The sequence below is a fragment of the Drosophila mauritiana genome, chromosome 3R (genome assembly GCF_004382145.1).
Source record: "Drosophila mauritiana strain mau12 chromosome 3R, ASM438214v1, whole genome shotgun sequence".
Taxonomy (NCBI): domain Eukaryota; kingdom Metazoa; phylum Arthropoda; class Insecta; order Diptera; family Drosophilidae; genus Drosophila; species Drosophila mauritiana.
In genome coordinates, this window is record NC_046670.1 from 21924358 (window position 1) to 21949386 (window position 25029).

The 25029-nt window shown below is 46.5% G+C and overlaps 1 protein-coding gene across 2 annotated transcripts in view; it reads left to right on the forward strand.

Annotated features, from left to right (window-relative positions):
• Positions 1-218: 218 nt before the first annotated feature.
• LOC117143192 (titin homolog) overlaps positions 219-25029 on the forward strand; it is a 37000-nt gene continuing 12189 nt past the window's right edge. For both annotated transcript variants that reach the window (XM_033307728.1, XM_033307729.1), the window contains exons 1-2: positions 219-596; positions 15895-16001. In XM_033307728.1, coding sequence (XP_033163619.1) covers positions 15908-16001 — 94 coding nt within the window. In that variant the 5' untranslated portion in view covers positions 219-596; positions 15895-15907. The remainder of the gene's footprint in view (positions 597-15894; positions 16002-25029) is intronic.

Below are 25029 nucleotides of genomic sequence, written 5' to 3' on the forward strand. Positions count from 1 at the left end.
TTGAGTGTGTTTGTATTTGGGGTTTGGGGTTCTTAGGCGCTCTCTCTCTTCGCTGCAAGTTGTTGCTTTTGCTGCCGCTGCCCGCGTCGCTGCCGGCGTCGCTGCTACCACAGCTCATACCTTTGATTTAAAATACAAAAAAAAGGGGAAAAAAACCGCCGCGCTACGTAGGCTATATAAATAAGCAGCGAGAAGCTATTGGGTCCAGTCTCTTTGAATTTTATGAAGCGGTTGTATCTTGGTGGTGCCCCAAGCAGCCGAAACGAACCGCCAACAGAGAACATCACCATCCTCAGTTGGCCAAAACCATTCTTTTGCCTTTTACCTCCAGTGGATTACCTTTGCCCTAAAGAAATATAAAAACCAACAAGCATCGCAGCTAAAACTGTCAAGTGAACAAACATCGAGTTGAACAAACCCATGAAGTGCGCGAAATGTTGAGCTAAGTGTAAAAGCGATTTAAAGGATCTTATAACTCTGTGGAGATACAAATCAAAGATACAAATCGAAAGCAGAAAGAAAGTGGCTAGTGATCCCCCAGAATTCTTCACAGAGTTCTAAACGACGAAATCCGTTCTGTTACTTGCGTGAAAAAGGTGAGTTTCGATTCGAGCAGCGTGAGTCCTTCGAAAAGGACATTGTTGTGTTTGGTGGTTCAGAAGAATCAAGAAGTTTCAGAAGTTTTAAGTGGTTAACTGTGATGAAATATTTTCAATACTACTTGTATTTTAAATTTTGAAATTATTTAAAGTGCTTAGAATTTACAAAAGGTTTCACAAAAAAAACAAAAAACGTTCAGCAAAAAAATATTTAAACTTCTATATTTCAAAATCTAAGCATTCAATTATTTATTTATTTAATTTTTTAATTCTAAATAATCAAGTGAAAGCCTTTTTGAAATCGAGAAAATTATTCTATTTATTTTCCATTCTAATTCAAGACATATTTAAATGAAATCTTTAGAACTTTTCCCAAGACTTGTTGATTTAATTCAATAAATTTTTCAATTATTATTTCCTGAGATGACTAGCTGCAGCATAGCTTCTGTAAATTAAAATAAATGCAACGCCAACTTCTATGGCTAATAATAATTAATTTACGGGCCATTTAAACCGGTGTTATGCACATGTGTGACGCGTTGCGCAATTGTTTGAAGTCCGATTCAATAATAATTATTCATTTCCGCGACATTTTCCCACCCAATCGAAAAGTCCCATCGAACTGGGGTGTCAACTCTTTGTAGGGCAAAAACCAGACCTCCCATTAAGGCCATTTTCAAAGTGCGGCTGGCCGGAGGGGGAAGGGGTCACTGCAGTGGAGCGGCTGCATAAGCCGCTTTAATCTTTACGGCTGCCAATTAATAAAAATTAATTTGCTTACAACCAAATTAAAGCGAAAGTCAGCCAGGCGTTAAAACGGCCTCAAAGTTATTCATTCATAAAAAAAAGAGGTTCGGCTCGGCTCGACGGCTGCTGGTGCAAATTGCCGCCATTCAGTCGGCGGTGGCAGGCTCATTCATCCACAACTGGCTGCACCACCGCACCACTGCACCAATGCACCACTGCACCGCTAACGTAACTGCCACGCGCCGCGGCCCAGACTGCCTTTTGGCCTTTTGGTCTCTTGGCCACGGCCATTGTGCAAATAGTTGTAGCATGCACAGGCAGAAATATGTTATTTCGGGATACTTATTTAAAAACAAATTATTAGTTAAAGAAATTACTTTTTAATGAAACTATGGCTTAGGTAAATGCAGAATTCTCTGATTATAATAATTTGATCACTAGAAAGAGTTACTTTCAGAACGCTTGTAGAATCAAGAACCTTAGGTATAGTTGCACATAATAATTTCTTAGAAATTCTCATTGTTACTTGTTCAAATGAATTTCAATTTCCACCGTGTGCTTTGGCATAATTTATGAAAAGCCTGCCTGCAGGCCGAAAATTTCCAGCGAGAGCAGCTCTAATTAGAATTTATGCCCACACCAACTGGCGCGCAGCTTTAAATGGCCAACAGGCCAGAGCAGCGTCGACATTTGTCAAACTCGTAAAAACTAAAATAGCCCGAATGTAAAAGCTTTTAGTTAGCCATAAATAATACAAACTATGGCCGAACAACGAGCCCGACGAGACCCGCCATGAAAAAGCCTCCAACCCCACCCCTCTCTCACATTCCCCATGAAATAAAAGCCAAAACGATATATTTATAGTAGTTACAAGTGCACTGTTCTAGGTCCTGGTCCTGGTTTTGGACCCTGCTCCATGGCTGCTGTTCCTGCTGCCCGCATCACGGCTCCTTTGGCCGGGGGCCCAATAAAAAATGCAAATAAAACGCTGCCGCAATATGTGACCATCGTACCCACTCCCATTTCGTTTTTTTTTTTTTTGGTTTTTTTTGGTCCCACTGGCTGGCAAACATTTGCAACCTGAAATGACTTTGAGTGTTATTTGGTTGGCCAGAGATTTCATTGGCAGCTGGCCAGAGCGTTTGAGCCTGACATTTGAAGGGCCCTGACCGTGACTGGACTCCAGGGCATCCTGCATCCGCACATTCAGGGCAGGAGCAGCAGGTGTTTGGCTGTGTCTCCCTTTTTGGATGCCATGTAAGAGTGTCCTGGTCGGAAATAGTGTGATTTATAGACAATTTCCAAAAGGGAGCATGGAGCAGAGGGAGCAGGGCAAATTTTGACATTGGGTTTTGTCTGCAGCGGCGCCAGCAGGAATACAGATTTATTGATGAGCCAACAGGAAACATGGCCAATACGGATATCGGAAACGGAGTCTAGTTGTAGTTGTTATTGCGGCTGGCCCGTTCCCAATCCCAATCCGATTTCATTCTGTGGTTTCAGCTTTTTTCCAGATTCCACGGCACATCTGCTGCAGCATTTTAATTAAAAATGCCTGAAATGTCTGCCCTTATATATAAATATATAGTGTGTAGACTTGGCTATAATGACATAAATGCCTCGACTTAGGGCACTTTAAGTCGTGTGGTTGCGACTGCGGTTGCGGATTGAATCGGAGTTGAACGGAGTCTTCAGTGTGGCGAACTTCCGCTGCTTGGGGCTAGAATAGAAAGATAGATAGGCACAAACTTTGTTAGAACTCCATCACTCAGGGGAGCGAATCGCAAAGTTCGACAGCTTGCGAAGTTTACGAGCTTATCGCCGGCTAACGCTGCGTATGCGTAACTTTATCCACCTGCGGGTTTGATGAACTGTAGCAGATCTGCGACTTTCCATAGTCACTTTCAATATCGCAATAGTTCCTGGTCTTTTGTTTGGACGCTTTCTTTGCGATGTTTACACACACATAGCTTGTACTGAGTTGGTCGGCATTATCATAACAATTAAAAGACGCTGCAGCCAGCTTTATTCGGCTTCTTGGGCTCTTCGACTTTTATGTTAATTTATTATAATGTTCGTATCTTGGAAAGAAAGATTAAAGCAACTGCGGAGGACAGCTCCCTCCGCGTTCTGCCGAAATGCGGAGAAAAAAGTCTTTAAAATATTTAATTGGCTGCCATGAAGCTACTATTTTAAGTTATGATGCGGGCTCTGACATCAGCACACCAGAATATCATAATATGGCATAAGAACACCACCGCCAGAACATCACAAGATCACATACCGGAGAAAGGAGCCGTCGAGAACCCGACAAATTACATAATGATAGGCTGGCCCAGGCTAATGTCCCATTGTTAAGGCTTCCATTTCGCCGTTAGGCAAGTGGCGATGGACCACAACCATGGCCAGAACCAGAAAAGAGCCGGTAGGGAAGCCATCGTGACAGGAGGAGGAGCAGCACGTCACATCACATCGCATAATTTAATTAGACCCAGTGTATGCAAATGATATGCTCCGCTAATTGAGTGAAAAGCTGTGCGAAAGCCTAATGAGCCGAGGCCGGGTCATGCATCTCGTATATAGTATCTGGCATCTGGTGCGAGTATCTCGTGCTATCCGTATCTGCCGGATGCAAGCCGCTCCGGCGTGACTGCCACACTCGGTTATCAGTTAATCCGATTACGACGGTGTCTCTGAACCCATAACACACAAAAACAGTCCCTGTCGATGGCCAATACTATGGGATTTGTTCGAGGTTTTATGGCTTTAAAGGTGCAGAAATTATGTCACACGTATGGAAGTTTCGGATTCTCAATCATGAATCTGTAGTGTTTTAAATTTTAAAGACCACCCATAGCTATTTGCTTTGTGAGTTAGTTAACATTTAAAATTAGACAAATGACAAATGTGTAGCTTAATGGTTTTTCTTTGCCTCTGAATCATAACCATATATCAATCCATTAGCCGTTTTGAAATATTATCTATCCACTTGAGATAACCAAAGCTGCATGTTCAAGAGATCGAACAAATTAAATTGTGACGCTGGCAGTTTTTCGCCTATTTTCACCTTGGGCACCATTTCTGCGCATTTCAAAGACACTTGAAAGAAACAAAACGAAACCAAACCGAGCCAAACCAAAACCAAACTGAACATCATTCCCGCCAGCGATTTCTTGTGATTTTAAAGTTTAATTGAGTAAATCGGTTTATGTGCGGCATTAGCATTGTGACGCTGTGTATTTTCCAACGTGTTTCTATGGGCCCCAAAGAAAGTAAGCGCAACTAAGCACATTACGACTAAGCGACGACACTTGTCTCGCATTACGCCCAAGTAGCCAAGCAGCCAAGTAGCAAAATGGCCAAGTAGCCAAGCAGCCAAGCAGCCAAGTAGCCGTGTAGCCAAGGTTAAATCGTGGTCTAGAACCAGGGAACTTGTGGCAAGAACTCCAACTCTAAAGTGTGTCGTGGTGGGGCGCGAATTTCTCTAACCCAAATTGTTGTTGCCGCTGGATTTTGCTGAAGTCTCGGAAGTTTCTGTCTGAAGCGGCTGCGATCTGGTTTGCAGCCACCGATGGTTTCGAGTTCAATAGCCAAAGAAAGTGTCGGATGGTAGAAAGAAAAAGTGTGCGGAACGAGTGGAACCAAATGGCGACATAGATTCCATTGGAGTTGCTAGTGCAGCAACAGAGCAGCAGGCCCACCTGGCGTATGCGTAATGCCTATTATCAGCCGCAAAATGCATTTGGCAAGTGCCTGTTAATGGCCATTTCGCGGGGTGTTAATGCAAGTGGCCATTCCAATTTTGGCCACAGGATGGGGGCGAGTTCCTGGCCCGTCATTAAAGCCATTCCGAAGTCCATTAGAGCCAAAAGCCCTGACAGGCATTTTGGCATGGCTCTTAGAGCTCTGGAAAACATAATTTGATTCAATTTCAAATGGCGTGCATAATGGCCAATGAGGCCAAAAGCAAAGTAGGGCCCACAAATTCAATGCGGTCAAGGTGTCAACGCGCACGATGGCCAAAACTACTGCACAAATTAAATATGTTTTTCTCTGGTTATTGGTTATTATTGGTGTGTGCAAACGGGTCTAACCAAAACATTCAAAACTTAACTGTTTATGGGACCAGCACAATTAAGCCAACGGTGCGCCGGCAAATATCAGGGCCCAAAGCCAATAAATTAATTCAATTACCCTGAGGCCAGAAACGAAAAATCGAGAAACCTAAAACCCGAAATAGGCAAATCAAGTTCGACCATTTCTTCTGCTCTTTCTGGTCGCAGATCGAAGAAATTCCTTTCTTTTGTGAGAAAATATGCGAAAAGTCGTCGTCGCCTGCGTTTGAATGGCCAAAAGAAATCGGCTGGCCGAAAGCAAAAATCCCAAAAAATATATACATACATATAGTATACAAAAAGAATAAAAACTAGTTGTGAGCCCCGCGGCTCTTGGACAGAAAATTGGTTAGCGGTGGTGAAGGGGCTGTGTTGACGCGAAGATGTTGCTGCGATTCGTGAATGAAATTAATTTCCATTGTATTTGGGGGGTAAGTAAGTAAGCCATAAAAGAAATACAGTTACGTTTCAAGGCGGCAAAATATTGCAAATGAAAATGGATGTGAGAATCGAGAATCGAGCGATGATATGGAGATTGATCGCTCGAATCGTCTATAAAACTGGGCTCATTATGGCCTATGCTGATTTCTTATTGCGGTTCGCATAGAAGCTGGCTGAAATCCCTAATGAGCTGGAAGCTTCTTTCGGGATTTTTATTGTGGCCACTGCTATATAAATTCCGAATCATCAGCTTTCTGTAGAAATTGTGTGTGTGCTTTCTGTTTAATCAGTGCGATCATTTAGGAATTTCACTCGGCTTAGTCAGACCGCATAAAGCGCGCAAATAAATATAAATCAGTTCAATTAAACGAGAAACATCCGAATAATAAACAGTTTGCCCACCCTTTCGATGACGACAGCACGCGAGTTGTCGCATTTCTGATGGTCTGACACATGTAGATACAGATACAGATCTGGTTTTTGGGGGGCTTTCGTGTCTAGCTGACCCAAATTCGTGGACTTTCTTGACTCTTGTTTTCTTCTGATTTACATTCCAACACACAACGATTGCGATCGGTTGTGGGTTCTAATGATCCATCACAGCTTGGCTAATCGATTTCCCCACTCTCCGTCTGCTTGCAGGTATGTAAACTCCAGTCCGGATGACAATTTATCCAAGAATCCGGATGGGCACCAGGTAATTGAGACGTCAGTCTGTCGGCGCGCAGAAGTATGCAATGATAAATCGGAAGGCAAACAAATGGCTGCACTTTTTGTTTCGCTGCGCTGCTTAACTGCTTCAATTTGCATAAATAAATAATTTAGCAGTGCATTCGTTCGGCGCTGAAACAATAAAAGTCAGCAAATTGAGTCGCGAAATGAAGCAGTATGGAAAAGAGTGGTAAAAAAAAGGGGCAGGACAGAGCTGCTAGCCATCTAATTTATGCAGCTGGAAAGCAATCAGAGCACAGCTCGGTTCGCGCAGGAGGAGCTGTGGGTCCTGGGTGGCCAGGAGTAAGGTGCGTGCCTCGATAGCACAGACAAGTCGGGCACATGGGCTTTGAGTTCTCCTGATGAGGCAATACACCAGTGCTTTCATCCTTAGACATGGCGCTCATTATTGAAGAGGTTACGGGTACACAGGTCGACTATCCCATCCGGCACATCCTTGTATCCCGGCATATCCTTGTGCGGGGAAATTCCAACGCTTCTGCATTGTTTTGCCTTTGCCACTTGACTTCATTGCCTTCAAGTGCCACAAGCCCCATCCTTTTGGCCTTTTGCAACCCTTTTTTTCGTTTTTTCCTGCCATTTCAGTCGGCTTTAAGTTTGAGCTACTCGTACAGCTTGAATGGAGAACGAAAACAATACGATGGCTTCTAATTGAAATGCAAAATATATGTTTTGCCATTTCCGAGTGGACAGGTCAGCGGCTTTTGTGGTGTGACACTTGCAGTTGGCCGAACGAACAATGGCCATGAAATTGATGGCAAAGTTGAAATTCGTGTTTTAAATGCCGCTGCATAATTTATTGTGCACTCACATCGCGGCGAATAAAAATCCATATATCGAACAGTCAATTTATTTTGGCTCATGCAATTATCTAGAATCTCGTGGGGTTGAAAGCTCGCCCGCGATGCCAAAATCAATTTGAAGCCAATTTGCAGGCGCTAATAAATTGAGTTAAGAATTTTGAAATATAAATTTCTTCTCGTCGTCGTTTTTTCCACATTTCGGGGTGCACTTTATAGCACACCCTCTGGAAAATTTGAGAAAAAATAAGTATGGGTTCATTGCATTCTGTCCACTTTAGATTCTTTCCATTTATACGAGGCTTTTTTTTCGGCTCCACAGAATGATTTTTCTGGCTAATAATACGGGGGGAATTCTCTAATTTAGGATGATTTTTTTTTCGAGTGGCTGGTTAAGATCGTTTATCAGCCGGGCAGAGTCCGCGCTGTGGGCGCTTCTAATTGGGTATACGTGTGCTCGATGGCACAGTCATTCCATTCCAAACCATACCATACCATCTCATGCCATGCCGTCAAGTGTTATGGCAAGTATTTATACTTATACGAACATCATAATGCGGAAACTCTTACCCGAAATGCCTCGCAGTGGCGGTCGGTTCTAAGAACCCGCCTCTGTTAATAAGAATAAAAACAGGTTGGGGGTTTAATAGCCCCCCACTGGCTGATTCTTCTGCCAGCGTAATAGCCAAGTTGACCAGCCATGAAATTCAATTTCATTTCATCTCTCATTTGGTCACTCATTCTTTTTTTTGGGAACATTCTCGGAAGTTAGCTTACTTTATGATGGGGTAGCCAAAGTGTAAAGTGCATTATGGTAACCGCCGCTGAGCTACTAAAGTTGAATCTGGATAGACTAAAGGAACCCGAGAATATATAAGTAAGCTAAGTAAACTAAGGCCCAGCACAACACACCTGCATAACTTTTACCGAGACAACCACTTTCCATGGCGGTCGCTTAATAGGTTTTTATATCTCATCGCTCGTAGAGAACACTTTCCTTTGTCCGGGGGGGCAAATAAACTGGACTGAACCTGGCCAAATAAAAGTGAAATTGCCGGGGCAAATTTGTTTTCTCAATGAGCATGGTTTTCTGCTGGTCCAAATCTCACGTTCATCTCTTAATGACGGTACATCATTTTAATTATTCGAATGCACGTGTAGAAATGTCAGGAAAATACGAAGAAAGGGCACATTAATATCTTCCATGGGGGCCTCCAATGCTCTCGAGCTTCCCACTCCTTTGCCACTACTGATAAATCGCATCTTGGCTGGCCTGGAGCACCTGTGAAATTGGTCATAGCACCTCAGCAGATCCCCACGATACCAATAATCCCGATCGCAATCCCGATTGCAGACTGCGCTTGGGGCGCCGTTCGATGGCCTATCCCGACTATCAAGTGGGAATGGGCCGGGTATCGCCTTTTGGCCTGGCCAGAACCGGGGATGCGCTTTTCGGGATTTATTTGTGTGGAAATGAGCAGCTAACGGTATATGAATCATGACTTTGGCAGGCAGCATGATTTAAAACACTCACTCATATGCGGCGGCGTCGGCGGCATTGGTTCTTCTTCGAGTTTCAGCTCGGATTTGCAGTTTGCAGCTGCAGTGTGAGTGCCATGACTTTGTGCTGCTTGGTCGGTCTGGCCAGGTCGGTTCTGGCCTGGTCTGGTCTGGGCCAGGTTAAGACCACAAGACGCTTCCCTCGCCGTTCGGCTGTTTGCGCATATTTTAGCACATTTTGCCCTGTCCAACTCGAAGCTCCAAAGCTCTCCTCGATCGGCGATCGCGACGCGACTTTGTAGCGCGTAGGAAAACGTGCGATTTCAAGTTGACAGCACAGCTATGCCATATCCCCCATATGCTATGTGGCTTGAACCCGGGCCCATCCCCATCTCCATCCCCATCCTCTCCGCCTGGTGGAGCTGGTACTCCGCCTGTCTGCCTACCTGAAATCAGCTGGAAAAGGCAACGTTTTTCATTTTCTACATTTTAATGCAATTTTTAATTTATTTGTTTTGTCGAGGCAGCGACACAGACAGGGACAGCGACTCCAGAGCTTCAGAGCTCCAGAGCTCCGGCTCCGAGTCCAACTCCAGCTCTCTATCGGCGGACAACGCATGTATTCCTCATTGATTGGCATTTCCTGGTTGGCAGCATTAGACTGGCCAAGTCAAGTGAATTCCTCGAAGCGGCCAAGACCAAGGATGAGGCCCACAACTCCAGAGTTCCAGACTTGGTTGTTTTTTCCTCCACTTCGAAGGAGGGCGGGGAGGACATACATATATATATATATATATTCGCTGCATCGACTTTGAGCAAGTTCGCCCTGGGCATTTGTAATTATCCAACTGGCCAATGAGTCACTGGGAATGATCGATGCTGACTTGCAGATCGGTCGGTAGTCGCAAAACAATGCGAGATCGGCTCCATGACATCACTGATCAGTGGCGAAATAGAGTCGCATCCGGGCCATTCCCATGTCTTTGGTAGCATCCCCTGGCTCTAATAATAATTTTGGCCAGCACTTCACATGCCAAATTACATGGCCATGAGTAATCACATTAACCAGTCTCGATCCGAAAACGCGCCAAAAGCGCGCGCTCATTGATCCACTTTTCGCCAAATCTACTCCCCAATCACGTATTTACGTCTATTTGGCTAACTGTTTTTGGCCTGGCCGAATTCAAATTGAACGCATTTTGGGCGACTTTGGCATAATTAGAACCAGTTTGCTGGGGAATAGAAGGCGTAACTCTCTTCGCAAACACAACTTAAGTGTTAGTTATATATCTAGAAATGGTACATAACTTCACTGCAGTTACTTAACCATTTCGTTACGCTTGAGTTTCATTTGAATTCCCAGAGCGTCTGGCATTCGAGCACCTTGATTATTCACCTGTTTCTTTGTTTTATGACTCAAAGTTGCAAATCGATTTGAATGTTGTATAACCAACCTAGTCGATTGACACGTGTAGGCGTCGTTAAGTTTTCGCCGGCTTTTTGGGCCAAACGGCTTCAAATGGCCAAGAACCAAATGTGCTGCTCTCAAATTCATAATCACGTTTGAAAAATCGCGCTGAAAAGTGACCCCGAAAACCAGAGTGCCCCGGGTCGAAAATGCCTAATTGTGATGTTGATTTTAATTAAGCGAATCGCGCAAAAATGGGGAAGCTCATTAGTCAGCGGCGAGCTAGAAATCGCATGCAGCTGCATTTGCAAACTGGCAACTGGCAACTGGCGACTTGCAGCTTGCAACAACTTGCAACTGAGGGAAATCAGAACGCTTCTTCGGCAACAAACTTGACCCCAAGAAAAAGAGAAATTTGTGGCAAGCGAAAAAATGAGGCTCGAAACAAAATCAGCTCACGATCTTCCGCAGTTTCAGTTCAGTTCAGTTGGTGTTGCTGCTGCTGGGTCAGTCCACATATGGCTTCCAGCTTCCAGCTACTGGTATCTACTGGCTACTGGCCACTGACTACTGGCCAGTGGCTTCTGGTTGCATGCCGCATGCTCCATGCCGCCAGCGAGCACTCGGTGGTAGCCAGCGTCATCAAGATTTGTCACAAATCAAGGCGGGCAGGCCACTAATCCAGTTCAAGTGCTGCCTCCGACACAGCGAAAATGGCAAATTGCCGTCGCGCTGCTGGCGGTGGAAAAGGAGTTGCTGTTGCCAGTTGCAGTGGCAAGTCGGCGTTGGCGTTCCACCGACCAGCATCCATGCACTTAAACAAAATCAAGCGACTATTTTGGAAACTACTGAAATCTTTCGTGTATAGCACATGAACAAAACGGGGCAGATGTACGATGTGGCTGCTACATTTTTGATATATTTTCTAAGACTAGGTGCCTCTTTTCGGCGAGTGTAGGAGTGGCAAGCCGTGGTGGAGTCGTGCTGGGCAGCTTCCGCATGCCGACAAGTGACTCACAAGTCGGTCTCCAAAGAAGTTCGGTTTTGGCGCGTTTGTTTGTTTGCTCGGTTTGTTGGCCACCACTCGGCACCGTTATGTTTGCAGATCGTGCTTGTTGGCCAAGTGAGCTGAGCTTTATTAATCTCGAGCCAGCTCCTTCAATTTGGCCGCTGAAGATGAAGATGGTGCCGAAAGTGCCACAAGGTCGATCGGTGCTAAGGCCAAGCACAAATTTGCATGGGGTCACTGATTTGCATCTAACGATCTGACAATCTGGCAATCAGACCTCATTTCTGTTACCACTATCACCGCACATTCCGTAATTGTCGCCACACAAAAATCACCGGACATCATCGAAAACCCTGATGCAATTGCAAGGTCGCACATTCCCAGAGGCCAACTGCAAATTGGCTGTTTTCCGGGGTTCAAGCCGCAACAATTTGGCCGACAATTGGCCACAACTATGCGATGTACTCAATAGGCAATAGGCCCACGTGTTAGGGTCCAACAGCAACATCCGCAGCAGCAGCAACAACTGCATCGGCAAAACGAGATTTATGAGGATGACGTGCAGAACGAAAAGAATAGTACAGCACACTGGGAGAAATGGGGCAGTGTGTTCTAGTAACACCCAAAATTAAATGGGGTTTTTCAAAGACTGAGATTCAGATTCTTTGAGTAACAATGAACCATTAAAATATATATAAAACCTTAATGGCACGACATGTCACATGTTTGTGGTTAATTTTTTAGTGCACCGAACGAATTAGCTATAAAATAACAAAAAATGCAATTTGCAATTGCTGCTGCACCGTTAAATGTGTGGCACTGCGGCGATCGAAAGAACACAAAACCAAATTAACGCCATCCAGCAGCAAATGCAACAGCAACATCCAATGCAACATCCAATTGCAATTGCAATTGCAATCGAAGAAGTGTAATGCGATAAGCTAGCTTGGATTGGATGGGGATGAGGATGGGGTTGGGGATTGGCATCGGGATGGGGTCCACCATCTCCAGATGAACGCGTGAGGTTGGGGTCAAAACTGCGGCATTCTGACGGGACCTGGAATGGGGATCGCAGGATCGCCTCGCTTCGGATCGGATCGGATCGCATTGCATTGCATCTCTTCGATTTGGAGCCAAAGTCTGTGTGCTAAATGTCAATTTGATACTGGGGCCAGAATCCAATTAAAGCTGCAGGCCGCACCACAGTTGCAGCTAGCAAATTGCAAATTGCCATCGATCTTCTGGCTGGGATCTCTGGCCGATGTCGATGGGTCGTCGTTAGATGCGTGCGCCAAAGTGTATTTGTGGGTCATGGCAGTAGCATGGTACCAATCTCGTGGAGACACGGACAGCACACATTGGACACGACAGCCGACACAAGATAGCTCTCTGACAAGAGACACCTTTTGATATGCTAACGAAGGCTTTTCCATTTCCATTGGAGCGGAGCTACCTTCCTGCTCCCTCCGGCCCTCCTGCCCTCCAGCGAACTCGTGCCCCGACTGTCAAAATGCTGCCCATGGATAGCTGCCTAGCTGGGAAATTTTCCCACCCTCCATTGAGGCCGTCTGCTGCCTTGGTAAAATGTAAATTTTCGTTTGTTTGCCGCTCCGCAGTGCCACACATTTATATTAGAGCTGAACTGGGCTGAGTTGCAGCTGCAGCTGGGCGCAGAGAGATGAGAAATGGCAACTAGAAACTGGGAGTTGCAACTGACACAGCCACTGCCACTGCAACTGCAACTCCACGCATGCGCAGATGCCAAGGCAGCAGCTCCCCTGGCAATTTCCCAGCCTGTCCGCTGGCTACCCTTTGTGGGCATTGCGACCCGGTCAAGGAGGAGGAGTTCTCCACTCCATACCATGCCATACCATGCCATACCATACCATGGCATATTCCTTATGCAAATAGCGACCGGCACTCTTCACGCATGAAGACTTTGCCTGGACCTGAATACATTTTTCATAACGCACTTGGCCATTCCATTGTTGGATGAAGATGCATTGCTCGCCTTGCCCTTGCCAGCATTTTCCCAAAAAACAAAAAAAAAAAAAGAAAAGAAAAACAAGCAGAAAATCTTGCAAATTTCCCATGACCGATATACGCCCCTGGCCAAGTTAGCCAAGTTGGCCAAGTTAACAAGCGCCTGCCTCTTTTTGGGTAAAAGTTTCCATCTTCCGAGTGCAGCGACTTTTGGTCACTTCATTCACAAATTGAATTTGTGTCACACACATGGCCGGCCGCTCAGTTGGTTGGCTAGATGGCTTACCCAGGCAGCTGGCTGCTGGCCACCCCTTTATTTGGTCTTAACCCAAATACTGAAATGCGGCAGAAATGCGAAAGAATAAAAATTGTTTACCATTTAGCCGCGGCAGAATAATTACCGCAACAAGTTGCTGCTCCTGCTAGTTGCAACTCTTGGTAGTTGCTGGTTGCTAGTTGCAAGTTGGCAAGCAGCAACATGTTGCTCGTGTGTTGCTAATAGCTTTAGAACAAGTGCCATTTTGGCCGGCAACTAATAGCCAGTTTGTGTCGCTTCCGTTGTCAGTCAGTCGGGCTCACCATCCACAGCACAATCATCATCATCATCTTTACCATCGCAGCGGTGTGAGATTATCATTATTGTTATTGTCGCTCGTCATGTCAACTCGTCATCAACATGCCGCTTCTCCGGCTGAAAAGCAGACGAGGTTGCTGGTGTCTTCTGTCTTCTGGCATCAGCACACAACACACAACACACAGCATTCAGCACACAGCAACCAAGCATCCAGCAACGCAGCATCGCTGCTCCGTGGAGCAATCTTTCAACATGACCGTGGCAGCTTCGTGTGTTGCATACCCCTTGTTATTTTCGCTGTTGCCACGGCACGCAGCAATGCTATTTGTGGCTCCCGGGGAAGCCCCCATCCCATTCCATTCCAGCCCGCCACCCGACCTGCCTGCATTTTAATGAGCACAATTCGCGCATTTATGATGAGCCCCAGCCTGAGTCGAGCATTAGCCGATTTTTATTTGCCTGTTTCGTTAGCGAGCTGATCTGAGTGGAGTAGAGGCAATCTGCAGGGGGAAACGGAAGCCACTCAGATTTCCAGAGGTTCGCGGAAGGGGCAGCTGGGATGAGGGGCCCACCAAGTAGCCGCCCTGATGGTATGCCCCCTGTGACAAGTTCGTTACTATGGGATTCGGAATTCATCGGATATCCATCTATTAATCCGATATCCATTGTGCCAAGAAAAGTGTGCTCATATACTGTTAAAATGTAAAACGTACAATAACTTGCCAGTTATTCTGTAAAAACTAAATAATATACAAACTTTAGCAAAACTGTGCTGTATCCCTTACTATTTCTACCAAAAATGCGGGTATTAATTTCAACACTCCTCCATTTGCGACCCCAGTGTGCTTAGGTGGAAGTTTTATTGCTTTATGGAATGTATAAAATTGCATAACACACCCACCAGCCACGCCCCCCGAAACCAAACAAGCACTCAGCATCAATTCCCCCCAACTTTTTGGGACACGGAGTCCTTCGCAGGAGGGGAGCAGAGCAACCCCTCGATGGAATCACGTGTTGCATCTCCTGGGACTTGATTAAAGTAACATAAAGCAAATAAAAGCCGACAAGCGAACTGGGCTAATAAATGAAAATATGAAGCGTATGTGTTGGCCGGCCATTCGATGCCATTATAGGGCGACAATAAAATAAATCCCACTCCATAGTATGGTATACCTTAGTTGGCCAGTTGTCAACCGATAAGCCGTGATATGTGGCGGTTGCCGCCTGCTAATTATAACGACGGGATCACCGGATCTTCGACGGGGGGGGCGGGAAATAGCAAACCAAATCAAAGAAGTCGGGGGTGTTGTCCAATTTCGGGAACTTTTCCTTTGCGTGCGCCTGACATTTTCAATCAGCAGCGAAAGCAGCGAAGGACTTCGAGATACAGATACAAATCCGGCGATTTTTTGACCTCTTGGATGAGAGGGGGATGGGGACACAGCGGAAGGAAGTTGCTGGAGGGTTGAGTTTTTGAGGGACAGCGAACTGGGCATGTCAGGGAAAATTGCACATCTGTCAAATCGGCAAACAAGTGATTTCCGCAAACAATTGAAGAAAAACAGCCAGTCAGGACCAAAACGATACGAAACGAATGGGACAGGACAACGCATCGCAGTACAGGACATTCGAGGAGGGATGCTAGTGGTGGTTTCGGTATTTGGTCGCTCACATGTCAACTCTCCCACCCGCCCCGAAATTTTTGCTTTTCTGCTGTTTGTGCACGTAAATTGCTTTTGTGAGGCCATTGAAAATTTTTCGAAAAACCAAAAAGAAGGAATACAAATGAGTGAAGGAAGCGGTTTGAGGGCGGCATGCGCCTTGTCATGCTTTTTTAATGAAGTGCCAGTCGTTTAAGGAACATATTGCCGCCCGATTTGATTGTTATTTAAGGGTTAAATGGCCGCAAGAATGCCGAGCCCACAGCCCAAACGCCTTTGTTATCCCGTACTAAAGCCGGCTCTTTCGACTCCTTCTCCATTGCAGTTACAACCACAAGATGACAAGAAGACGTTCGAGTCCGCCGGGACTCGAGGAGCTGCTGTATCTGGCGCTCGTCCTGCTGGCCATGGTCCTGATACCCACACAAGCCGGTAAGTGGTTTATTATGTCAGCGTGAATTATGTTTAGCCAGCTAAGTACCCAGTACTTAGCCCATCTGTCCTATCTGTTTTGATTATTATTTTGCCATAAATTTGCCAGCGAATCCATGGATTTTCGCACTAATTAAAGCCATTGTGGCAAATTGCCATCAGCTGGCAACAGCTGCCGTTTGCCCATTGTCCAGGGTCAGGGGTCACCCGGTGACCCCGACCGAACGAAAGTCTGTTGCATTTCGGCCAGAGGGCGAAAATCGAATTAGGAATGGCCTTTCGAGGGTGTCCCAAATAGGATTGTGTTTAATTGAAATCGAGTGGAACTGAATTTCGGGCTGGGTCATAATTAAAAGCAAGTGCTAATGGCCTCGACCATCGTTACCCGCCAACTGTCCAACTGCCCAACTACCCACCCATCTGCACCATGCGAGCTCATCTGGCAAAAAACCGAGAACCAAGAAGCTAGCAATGTGTTAACTTTCACATTTACCCCGGCAATAAAAGGCGATGCAACGGTGCAACGGTGTCTTCCTAGTTATTTTGGGCGTGTTCGATTTAACGACTTGTTTAAACAGAACACAGAGTCAAATAAACCCAAAATAAAAATAAGACGGTTACCATGGGCTGGGGTTTTGGGTACTCCTCAGGAATATCGGTCAACGAATGCCAAAACCGAAACGTAGTTACTGCCACTCGAGGGTATAGCCACCAATCATCCGGTCCATAACCGGAGAAGGCCCAGAGTCAGAGCCAGAGCCATTGTTTAATGGGCTTTCAATAAACAGGCAATGGCAATGGTTTCGACAGTCCCGTCGAACTGAGAACTCCGGGTTTCCAGCTCTATGAACTGACTGGCTGGCTGGCTGGCTGACTGACTGACTGATTTGGCCCAGTCAAAACGATAGGCGACAATAGTCAGCTCGTTGACCCACATTCGTGGGTACTCCACACTCGCAGCTCCACGATGCCTGCATTGGGCATTCAGAATTCTTGGAATTTTCATTAACACATGTCCGAGCCGGCGCAGCGGTGCATATGGAAATGGATCTCACTGACAAAGAGGGAAATAAAGTGGAAAAGAATTTTGTTCGGTTTTGTGAATGGACGAGCCAAGGGGAAAGCTGTGGAGAACCCATGGTGTTTGAAGCATAGATTGCCCCGCCAGGGTTTCTCACCTACTTATTGATTATTACACACAGTCACAAATCGGTAACACTAACAAGCCGGGCCAACAAAACGGCCTAATGGACTCGGGCTCAGACTCCGACTCCGACTCCAACTCCAACTCCTCGGCGGGTTTGATGAACTCCGGCGTGCAGAGTTTCCCAGCAGGGCCTGGTAATTGAATTGTTCCATTATAGATACGAGCATGACTCAACAGATACATTTGTATCTTTCGGGTACGTACATATGTAGTTCTAACTCCGCCGCCGACAGCTGCGAGCCATAAATCAATGGGACTAGCGCAAATGTCAGATGGTATGGCTATTCCAAGCCGATATGATATACATATAACATGTATACTTCACAACAAGTGGCATTTGCGTCATAACAAAAGCTGTAGTCCATCCATCCATCGATCTATCCATGCCAATTGTTTGCGCAGCCATCAAGTTGGATATCCAAATCGATTCGAGAGCTTGTCGAGGGAACTTATGCAATTTCAACTGGCCATCAGCTTGGAGCCTTAATTCAAGCTCAAGCTCAAGGTCGATAAAAACGAGCGACCATCTTCCCAACCGGTAGCCGCCACACATTATCATTATTTTATAAGCCACGAAGTAAAGACGGCAATTTCAATTTGGCTCTGGTCTTTTCTTTTTTCTTATTTTTTGTTTGCCGTTTTTGCGCGGTGGGGCGTTTTCATCAATCAACTTCGAACGTGAGTTCGTTTCTTGTTTTTCTCATGCTTATTAAAGAATCATGGGGGGATGGAAAGAACACCTGCTCTTGGGCTCCTCCAATCTTCCAATCTTCCGATCTTCCGATCTTCGAGATTCTTCTGCTTTGGCTCCGGCAATTGACACCTACACCACTGCGCCGATGATGGTCACTGAACCTAGTCCATCCTTTGGCCAGTGATCTAGCAGCTATCCGATTTCGGCACTCAGAATATACTTTATGTGGCCCATTGCCAGTTTTTGTGATTTCTTAATTTATAGCCAATTACAAAGGCATTAGTGCGCCGCACGAAGATCTCTTCAATACTTTTGTTTATTGCGCATATAAATCGCCGCTTTACGGGCCCCATCTTTATGGCAGTTTTGCGGAAGCATCTAACTTTCAGAGAACCCTGATGATGCTCGCCGATGATGTGCCTAATTAGCTTGTATTAACTTCTAGCCAGGCTTCGATGAAACTCCAACTCTGGCTGAGATTGTGTCTGTGTCCGTGGCTCGAGCCCAACTACACTATGGTTCGATATTAATTGCACGACCCGCTGATGTCATCAGCAGCATCGTCATCATCGGGCCCTCGAGCATAAGCGTTAATCAAGATCCAGTCATCGTCTTAGCCACGCGCATATAATTAACATTTCTGCCACGGACCAGGTTCAATGTCAAGTGGCCCGGCGGATCCGGCTTATCGGGCTTATCGCCGTTGATAGCACCAGGTAATGCTCAATGGTAAATGGTACATGGTAAGGTGGTATATACCACACCATTCCAACGGGATGGTGAATGGTGGGACCCACAGCTTCCTACTCCACCTCCTCGTAAATATTTCATATATGCAAACACCCCGACGACACCGGGGGCCATCCCATTCCATACATTGTCCGAGTCCGAGTCCGAGTTGTTTGCTGTTTACTATTCGCTGGGCAAACAAAAACCGGCCAAAGTCGCTGACCATTGACCGATATGGCAATGATGGCGATGATGGCGATGCCGAAGATGTGTTGGCTGCGTGGCTGTGGAATTTCGTAGCCACTTAGAGAACAAGTACGCGAGCCGGAGATCACGAACTTGCGGGCCAACCCGCACGAACCCCAAAGAACGGGTCTGTCTGGGATTTGGGATTTGTGATTGGGGTTTGGGTTTTCGGTTTTGGAATCCCCAATAACCAATATCGTTGACTACCCACTGGTGGCTTCTGCCGAACGTGAGATTCGCCAATGGGGGGCGGAGAAACTTTCGACAGTGACACAATTAGAGGCCCCCGCCCATCGCCAGATCCCCCGACTCCAGCTCCCACTTCAACTCCAACTCCATGTCCAATTGACTCTTGGCCATAAATAAGCATTTATGCTAAGCGCCCAGACGACTTTCCTTTCATTTCATTTCGCCTCGCTCGGCCCACCAACGTAGCCTCCCCCAGATGTCCAACTATTTGTCAAAATCGCGCTGGTGTGAAGCCAAATCCGAGCGGTGACTGATGCGGTACACTGGGAGAAAGTGAGTTTAAGAGAATAAAATATTATTCAAAAAAAGCGTATATAAGGTATATGAATCAAGTCCCAAGTTGTACGCATTTCATTCTAAGCTGAGCACTTGTTTTTGCCAGTGCAGCTGGTAAGTCGGTCTGCCGAGTTGATATGATAAATTGACCATGGGCTCGAGACACTCATAAAAGACGCATTTGTTCGGCTTAAATGCCCGTACACAGAGCCACTTAGTTGAGCGGCTGATCTGACCCACGCAATTCCCGCGTCTTATTGAGGGGGCGAGGGCAATGACCACGCCGCCAAAGGGCCGCCGAGTTCCAAGATCCAAGATCCCAGTTCCGAGTTCCAAGCGCTTCGCAAGTGCCTCGCTGCACTTGACTCTCCTCCAATTAAATGGCCAGAAGAAGTTGGAGCAGCGTGTGAACCAGAATCGCAGGCGGAAACTGGGAAGTTCGGATTGTTCTTTCCGATTTTATCAGCACCAAATTCTCGACTTCCTGCGACAAGGTCGGGGGCTAATTTCACTTAAGTAAATAGGCTTGCGGTTAACTGGCGGCAATTTGATGTGTAACGGTAACGTGGCCACATCCAGATCGAAATCCACATCCCGAAAACCGAAAAAGAAAAAAACCAAGACCTCAGTCATGCCGAAATTACAATTGCAATTACACAATTTGGCTATTAACGCCTCGGCTCTGGGAGTCGTCGTCGTCGTCATCATGCCCCTCGTGCACCTTTCACCTTGACAATGAAATGGTTTCCAATGATTGCTGTAATTTCTATTTGGCTCGGAGAAACCCACAATGGCAGTTGGAAATGCAAATGAATATCTTGCTGTTTAGTAGAGCAAAACGCTATACGTAATACAATACCAGTTGGGGGATTTCTCAGGGCGATAGCGCACGATACAGACACCTCCATCTCAATGGGGTCTGTAGCTACCTATAAGTCTGTGTGGATGTGGATGTGGATGCCATAATCATGGCTCATATTATGTATGCTGCTGCTATATTTCCCTATTATTGTTTGATGTCATTGAACTTGAACTTGTCGTGGTCGCCGGCAAACGCCAGTTGGCTATTTCTGTTTTGGCATTTTATGCAATTTCTCGGCGTGAATATGCTAATTCGGATTTGTATAACACGTTGTCGGACCAAAAACGTGTTCGAAATGTTAATTAAACGGCAAACACTGGTGGCTTTTATTCATATTTATGGCAATTAGCAGCCGCCTGACCCAATTTGCCATTTTGTCTCTGCTAATTGCCGCTTATGACGAACGGACGGAGCTGGAACCGGACGGATTTGGATGGGATTAGAATTGTTGATTTGGTTGGGGTCGGAACCGGACCCTTGCCAACATAAATGCACCTCGGCTGGGCACTCAATTAGACATTCTGCCTGGCGCCAGTTGCTAATCGCCGTCTAAGATGGTCAGCACGCTAACAAGCCCAAAGACAAGACAATGATGGCCAACTGATGGTGATGTAATGGAGACGCAGACGGAACTCCTGACAGCCTGGCCAGGGAGGTGAAGTTTTCGGTTCGCTGGATGCCCAGAAGCTACACTGCAAAAGGATAGTTCTGTTTTGATAGCAATCTATTATCGTAGTGTATCTTGAAGATACGATTCACAGTTTAAATTGCTAACTTAGGTTTATATTGCATATTACGTGCCAGAATTGGTCAAGCGCCGAAAGATGGTGATACTATTTGTTATTCATTTACAAAGCTTACTTAGTTGCCCAGTTAAATAAATCTGCGTGTAGCTAAAGTGTAATTAGCAGACGAGACAAGCGAAGTTGGCGTGTTAGAATTCATTTTGACACTATTAAGACAAAGGCTTCTCGGGTAGCTGATCGTAATTAGCAAAGATAGAGACCTAAATCAAGATCTACTATACACAGGGAAAGATGGAAGAAGGGAGAACTCGATCGCAGGTGCAATGACTTGGCCGCCTGGGAGCGTTCTCTTTCAATTGTGTAACCCTAGCCCTACCATCTAGCCCTAGACCCCTCCGTACTAGCCATATTCTAACGCCCTGGTGGGGTTCAATCAACTCGCCTAGCTGGCTGGCACCTTTACGCATGGCAACCGCCAGCTATTCAGCTCCAAAGCTCCATCTCCGATCCGAGGCGATCCCGTCTGCGACTTCGAGACGGGTCATGCCAAGTCAGACGCTCTCGCTTGAACTAATACTTTGTATAATTATCGCTTTGCTGATCTCCTCTGCACATGATGTATGGAGTGCCCGTGCGAGCTAGCTGGGCCATTGAGTTTTATGGCTTTCGGCTGGCTGTGGGACACGCAGCTTTCTGCAACGTGGAACCCAGAACCTAGAGCCCAGAACTGAGAACCCAGAACCTGCACTATCTCCGGTGTCCGATCATTAGCTAAATGCCGTGCCAGCGTGGGAGGAGATACCAGATACCATATGGGTACTAGATACTGAATGTTAGATACAAATCGAGGGAGACACACAACCGGGAAACAAAAGTCAGCGAGCAATTAGCTCCTCGAGTGGCACTTAATTGAATCGCTGTTTTTTTCCCCGGCCAGGAAGGACATCGAGTCGTGAGAGTTTTTCCAGTGCAAATTAATAAACAGTTACGCATGCGCGGCGGAAAACTTGTTGCGCTAGCTGATTGCCTGGGCATCCATCACCTGTCGCTGGAGCAACTCCAGCTACAGCTCCAGCTCCAACTCCATCGCCAGCTTCATCGTTCTGCATCGGAATCTCCCGTTGGTCGAGCCTATTATTTCGGCAATTGCTGTAATCAATGCGCTGTTATCAATAACAGCTAGCGGTGTAATAATTGACCGGGTAGCCATGACTACTCCACCCCACTGGGGGGATTGGGGCCATAAGAATTTGTCTAAACAAAATTGCGCAAATAAAAATTATGATATATTTGAGCCCACCAATACATCCTCCAGAGACGGAGCGTAGTGATTAGCCGAAGTCAGGGGAGCACTGACAGGCGGACAGATTGATTGCTGGCAGGAGGGGAGGAGTCTTCATTAAAGCCATGCAAAAGCCATCAAAACAAATCAAAGCCAGGACACTCGAGCACCCTGGGCTGCGTTTTAGGGTACCTAGGCAACGAGGCAGCCAGGAACTGTGGGAAAGAATGCTGGGCTGTGGCTCGACTCCTCCCTTAACTGCTTAATTACAGCGCCCAAGGCCAGACTCATTATTATCTATTAAGCAGTCAGGAGGAATACTAGTTGCTGCTGCTCCATCGACCTGACTAACTGACTAACTGACTAACTGACAAACTGACAAGCATACCAGGCCCTGACTCTCTAATGACATCGGGTAACCAAGCAAGCCAGCAGCGCAACCAACCTACCAGCCAGCCATAAATATGCATATGAGATGGGCTCGGAGGACCACGAGCCCATGGGACCGCCTGCAATTACAATGTCCACATATAGACGGGCCAAATAGGCCTAGACCCCGCCGATATTGCCCTAGCCATAGTCATAGCCTTAGCCTTGGTAATTGTTTCATATGCACGCCGGCAGCAGATGGAGCAGAAACAGCCTTCGACTGGTGCAATTTTATGGCATCCTCAGTCCCAATCCCCAATCCGCAATCCTCAAGCCTCATCTCCATTCGCGGCATCATGACCATCGGGCATAATTTACTTAGAAGGAATCATGGCCCGGCCAAGCAGCCTCCTCCAGTTTGGTAATAAAACACAGCGTCACGCCAAGGTAGCGCCCTAGCCAGCCTTCTAGGTCTTTTTAGCCTTGCGCAACTGCGTCCAATTTGGCCGCAATCGAGCAGCAAAAGATGCAGCAGCAGGAGCAGGAGCTTCGATGTCTACATTGCTACCTTGTCGCCGACATAATCATGTTAAATTACTCGCAAATTCATTTGCTTGGAAGGCCTCCTCCGCCGCCTTCCTGTTGCAGCAGTTGCAGTTGCATTGTTAGGGCGCCTGCTGATGTTGCTAGTTGCTGCTGCTGCTAGTTGCTGCTGCTGCTGCTGCTGCTAGTTGCAAGTTGCTGGTGATGCGGCTGCCTGGCGGCTGCTTTCAGCATTGATGCATGGACATGATACGGGGATGGAGAGCCTGGGCTATGCTCTTGGTCTGGTCTGGTCTGGAAGGCAGTCTGTTGTTAGCATGTCGCTCACTCCATATTGATCTGCTCGGCATTATGGAAATTATGTGATCAAGGCCAGGGAAAATGGAAATTGTTTCTGCAATGGAAATTTGCTGGCCAGAGGAGTCTGGCAATTACAGATCGATTTATTGCTCCTCTGCCAGCGGCTTTGTTATTTCTTGCCTCTTTTTTCCCTTATTTTCCTATTTTTTGGTTGCATCTAATTAGAAGCCAGATAAACGCAGGCAGGCTGGGTGAGAAATTGCTATAGGATCCCAGTCGTACTCCACCCATTCCTATTACTCTTTTCATTCCTGGATGGAGCTGGGGATGGAGATGGAGGTGGGTGTGGTCAAGAAGTTGCTGATGTTGCAGCTGCGGCATAGCGGTAAAAACGCATTTGGGGACAACAAGCCGGCAAAGATTTGTGTTTATTTTGTAATCTTTGAAATATTTGTGGCATGGCAAATATTTTCACTCGCGCCTGCATTTCCGCATAGCCAGTAGTTAGTTGGTTAGTAGCGGCTGGTAGTGACAGTGGGGGATGTGGGGAAAGTATACGGCTATCAACGGGAATATTTGGGAAAACTTCCACTTTTTTTCGCATCTGCCCCGGGCAACCAGGTCCACCTACAGCACTAAATAATAAAGCGTAACCAGCAAAAGGCGTGCCTGACTCGGGGTCTCGGTTTGGGTTCGGGTGGAAACCATGAACCATGGGAGCCAGAGTGACTTTGGTCCGAATCCCAGAGTCCCAGAGCCGGAACACCTAGGCCTACTTATGTAAGTAAGGCTGCCAGTGCTTGTGGCTCGTATTTTATGGTTTGTGTACACATTTTTGCACACATGCGCGCCGGGTCATTCAACTTGTTGTGGCAGCAATCCATGGCCATGGTCAGGTGGGTGGGGAGAGCAGGCGGAGCAGGAGGAGCTGGAGGAGCGGAGGCGGTGCGCGCGCGCTTTCCTAGAATAAACAAAATGCACGACTTGGCCGAGAGCCGCCAACGACTTTGGCTTTGGCCTGGCCCGCTGCTTGGCTGCTTGAGCACACGAAGAAGCCGCATTGCACTGGGAGAAATCAGCCATCTTCTCCAGAAATTATTTAACTCAAATTACTAGAAACATGCCAAATAAGTTTAGAAATCAGTATTTGTATCAGTTTAGTTGACATACTCTTATAACCCGAACTTCTACACAAACTGATTAACCAGTTATTTGGCTCAGTGTGCTGCTGTTGCATCCACATCAACACCAGCCACATGCAGCACATGCAGCAACAGCAACAGCAGCAACTTGGCTGACTAACTGACTGACTGACTTCTGTTTGTTGGACCGACACGACCATGTTTGATGTGTACCATAGCCATCATTATCATCATCATCATCCGCGCCAGCCGCCGAGCAACTCAGGCGTCCCCATCGTAATGATGATGTATGTATATATGCGGCTTGTTTTACTTGTTGCACTTGCGCAGTGCAAAATTGTTGCATAAGCTTGCAGTGGGGCTTGCAACTGGGGATTGTCTTG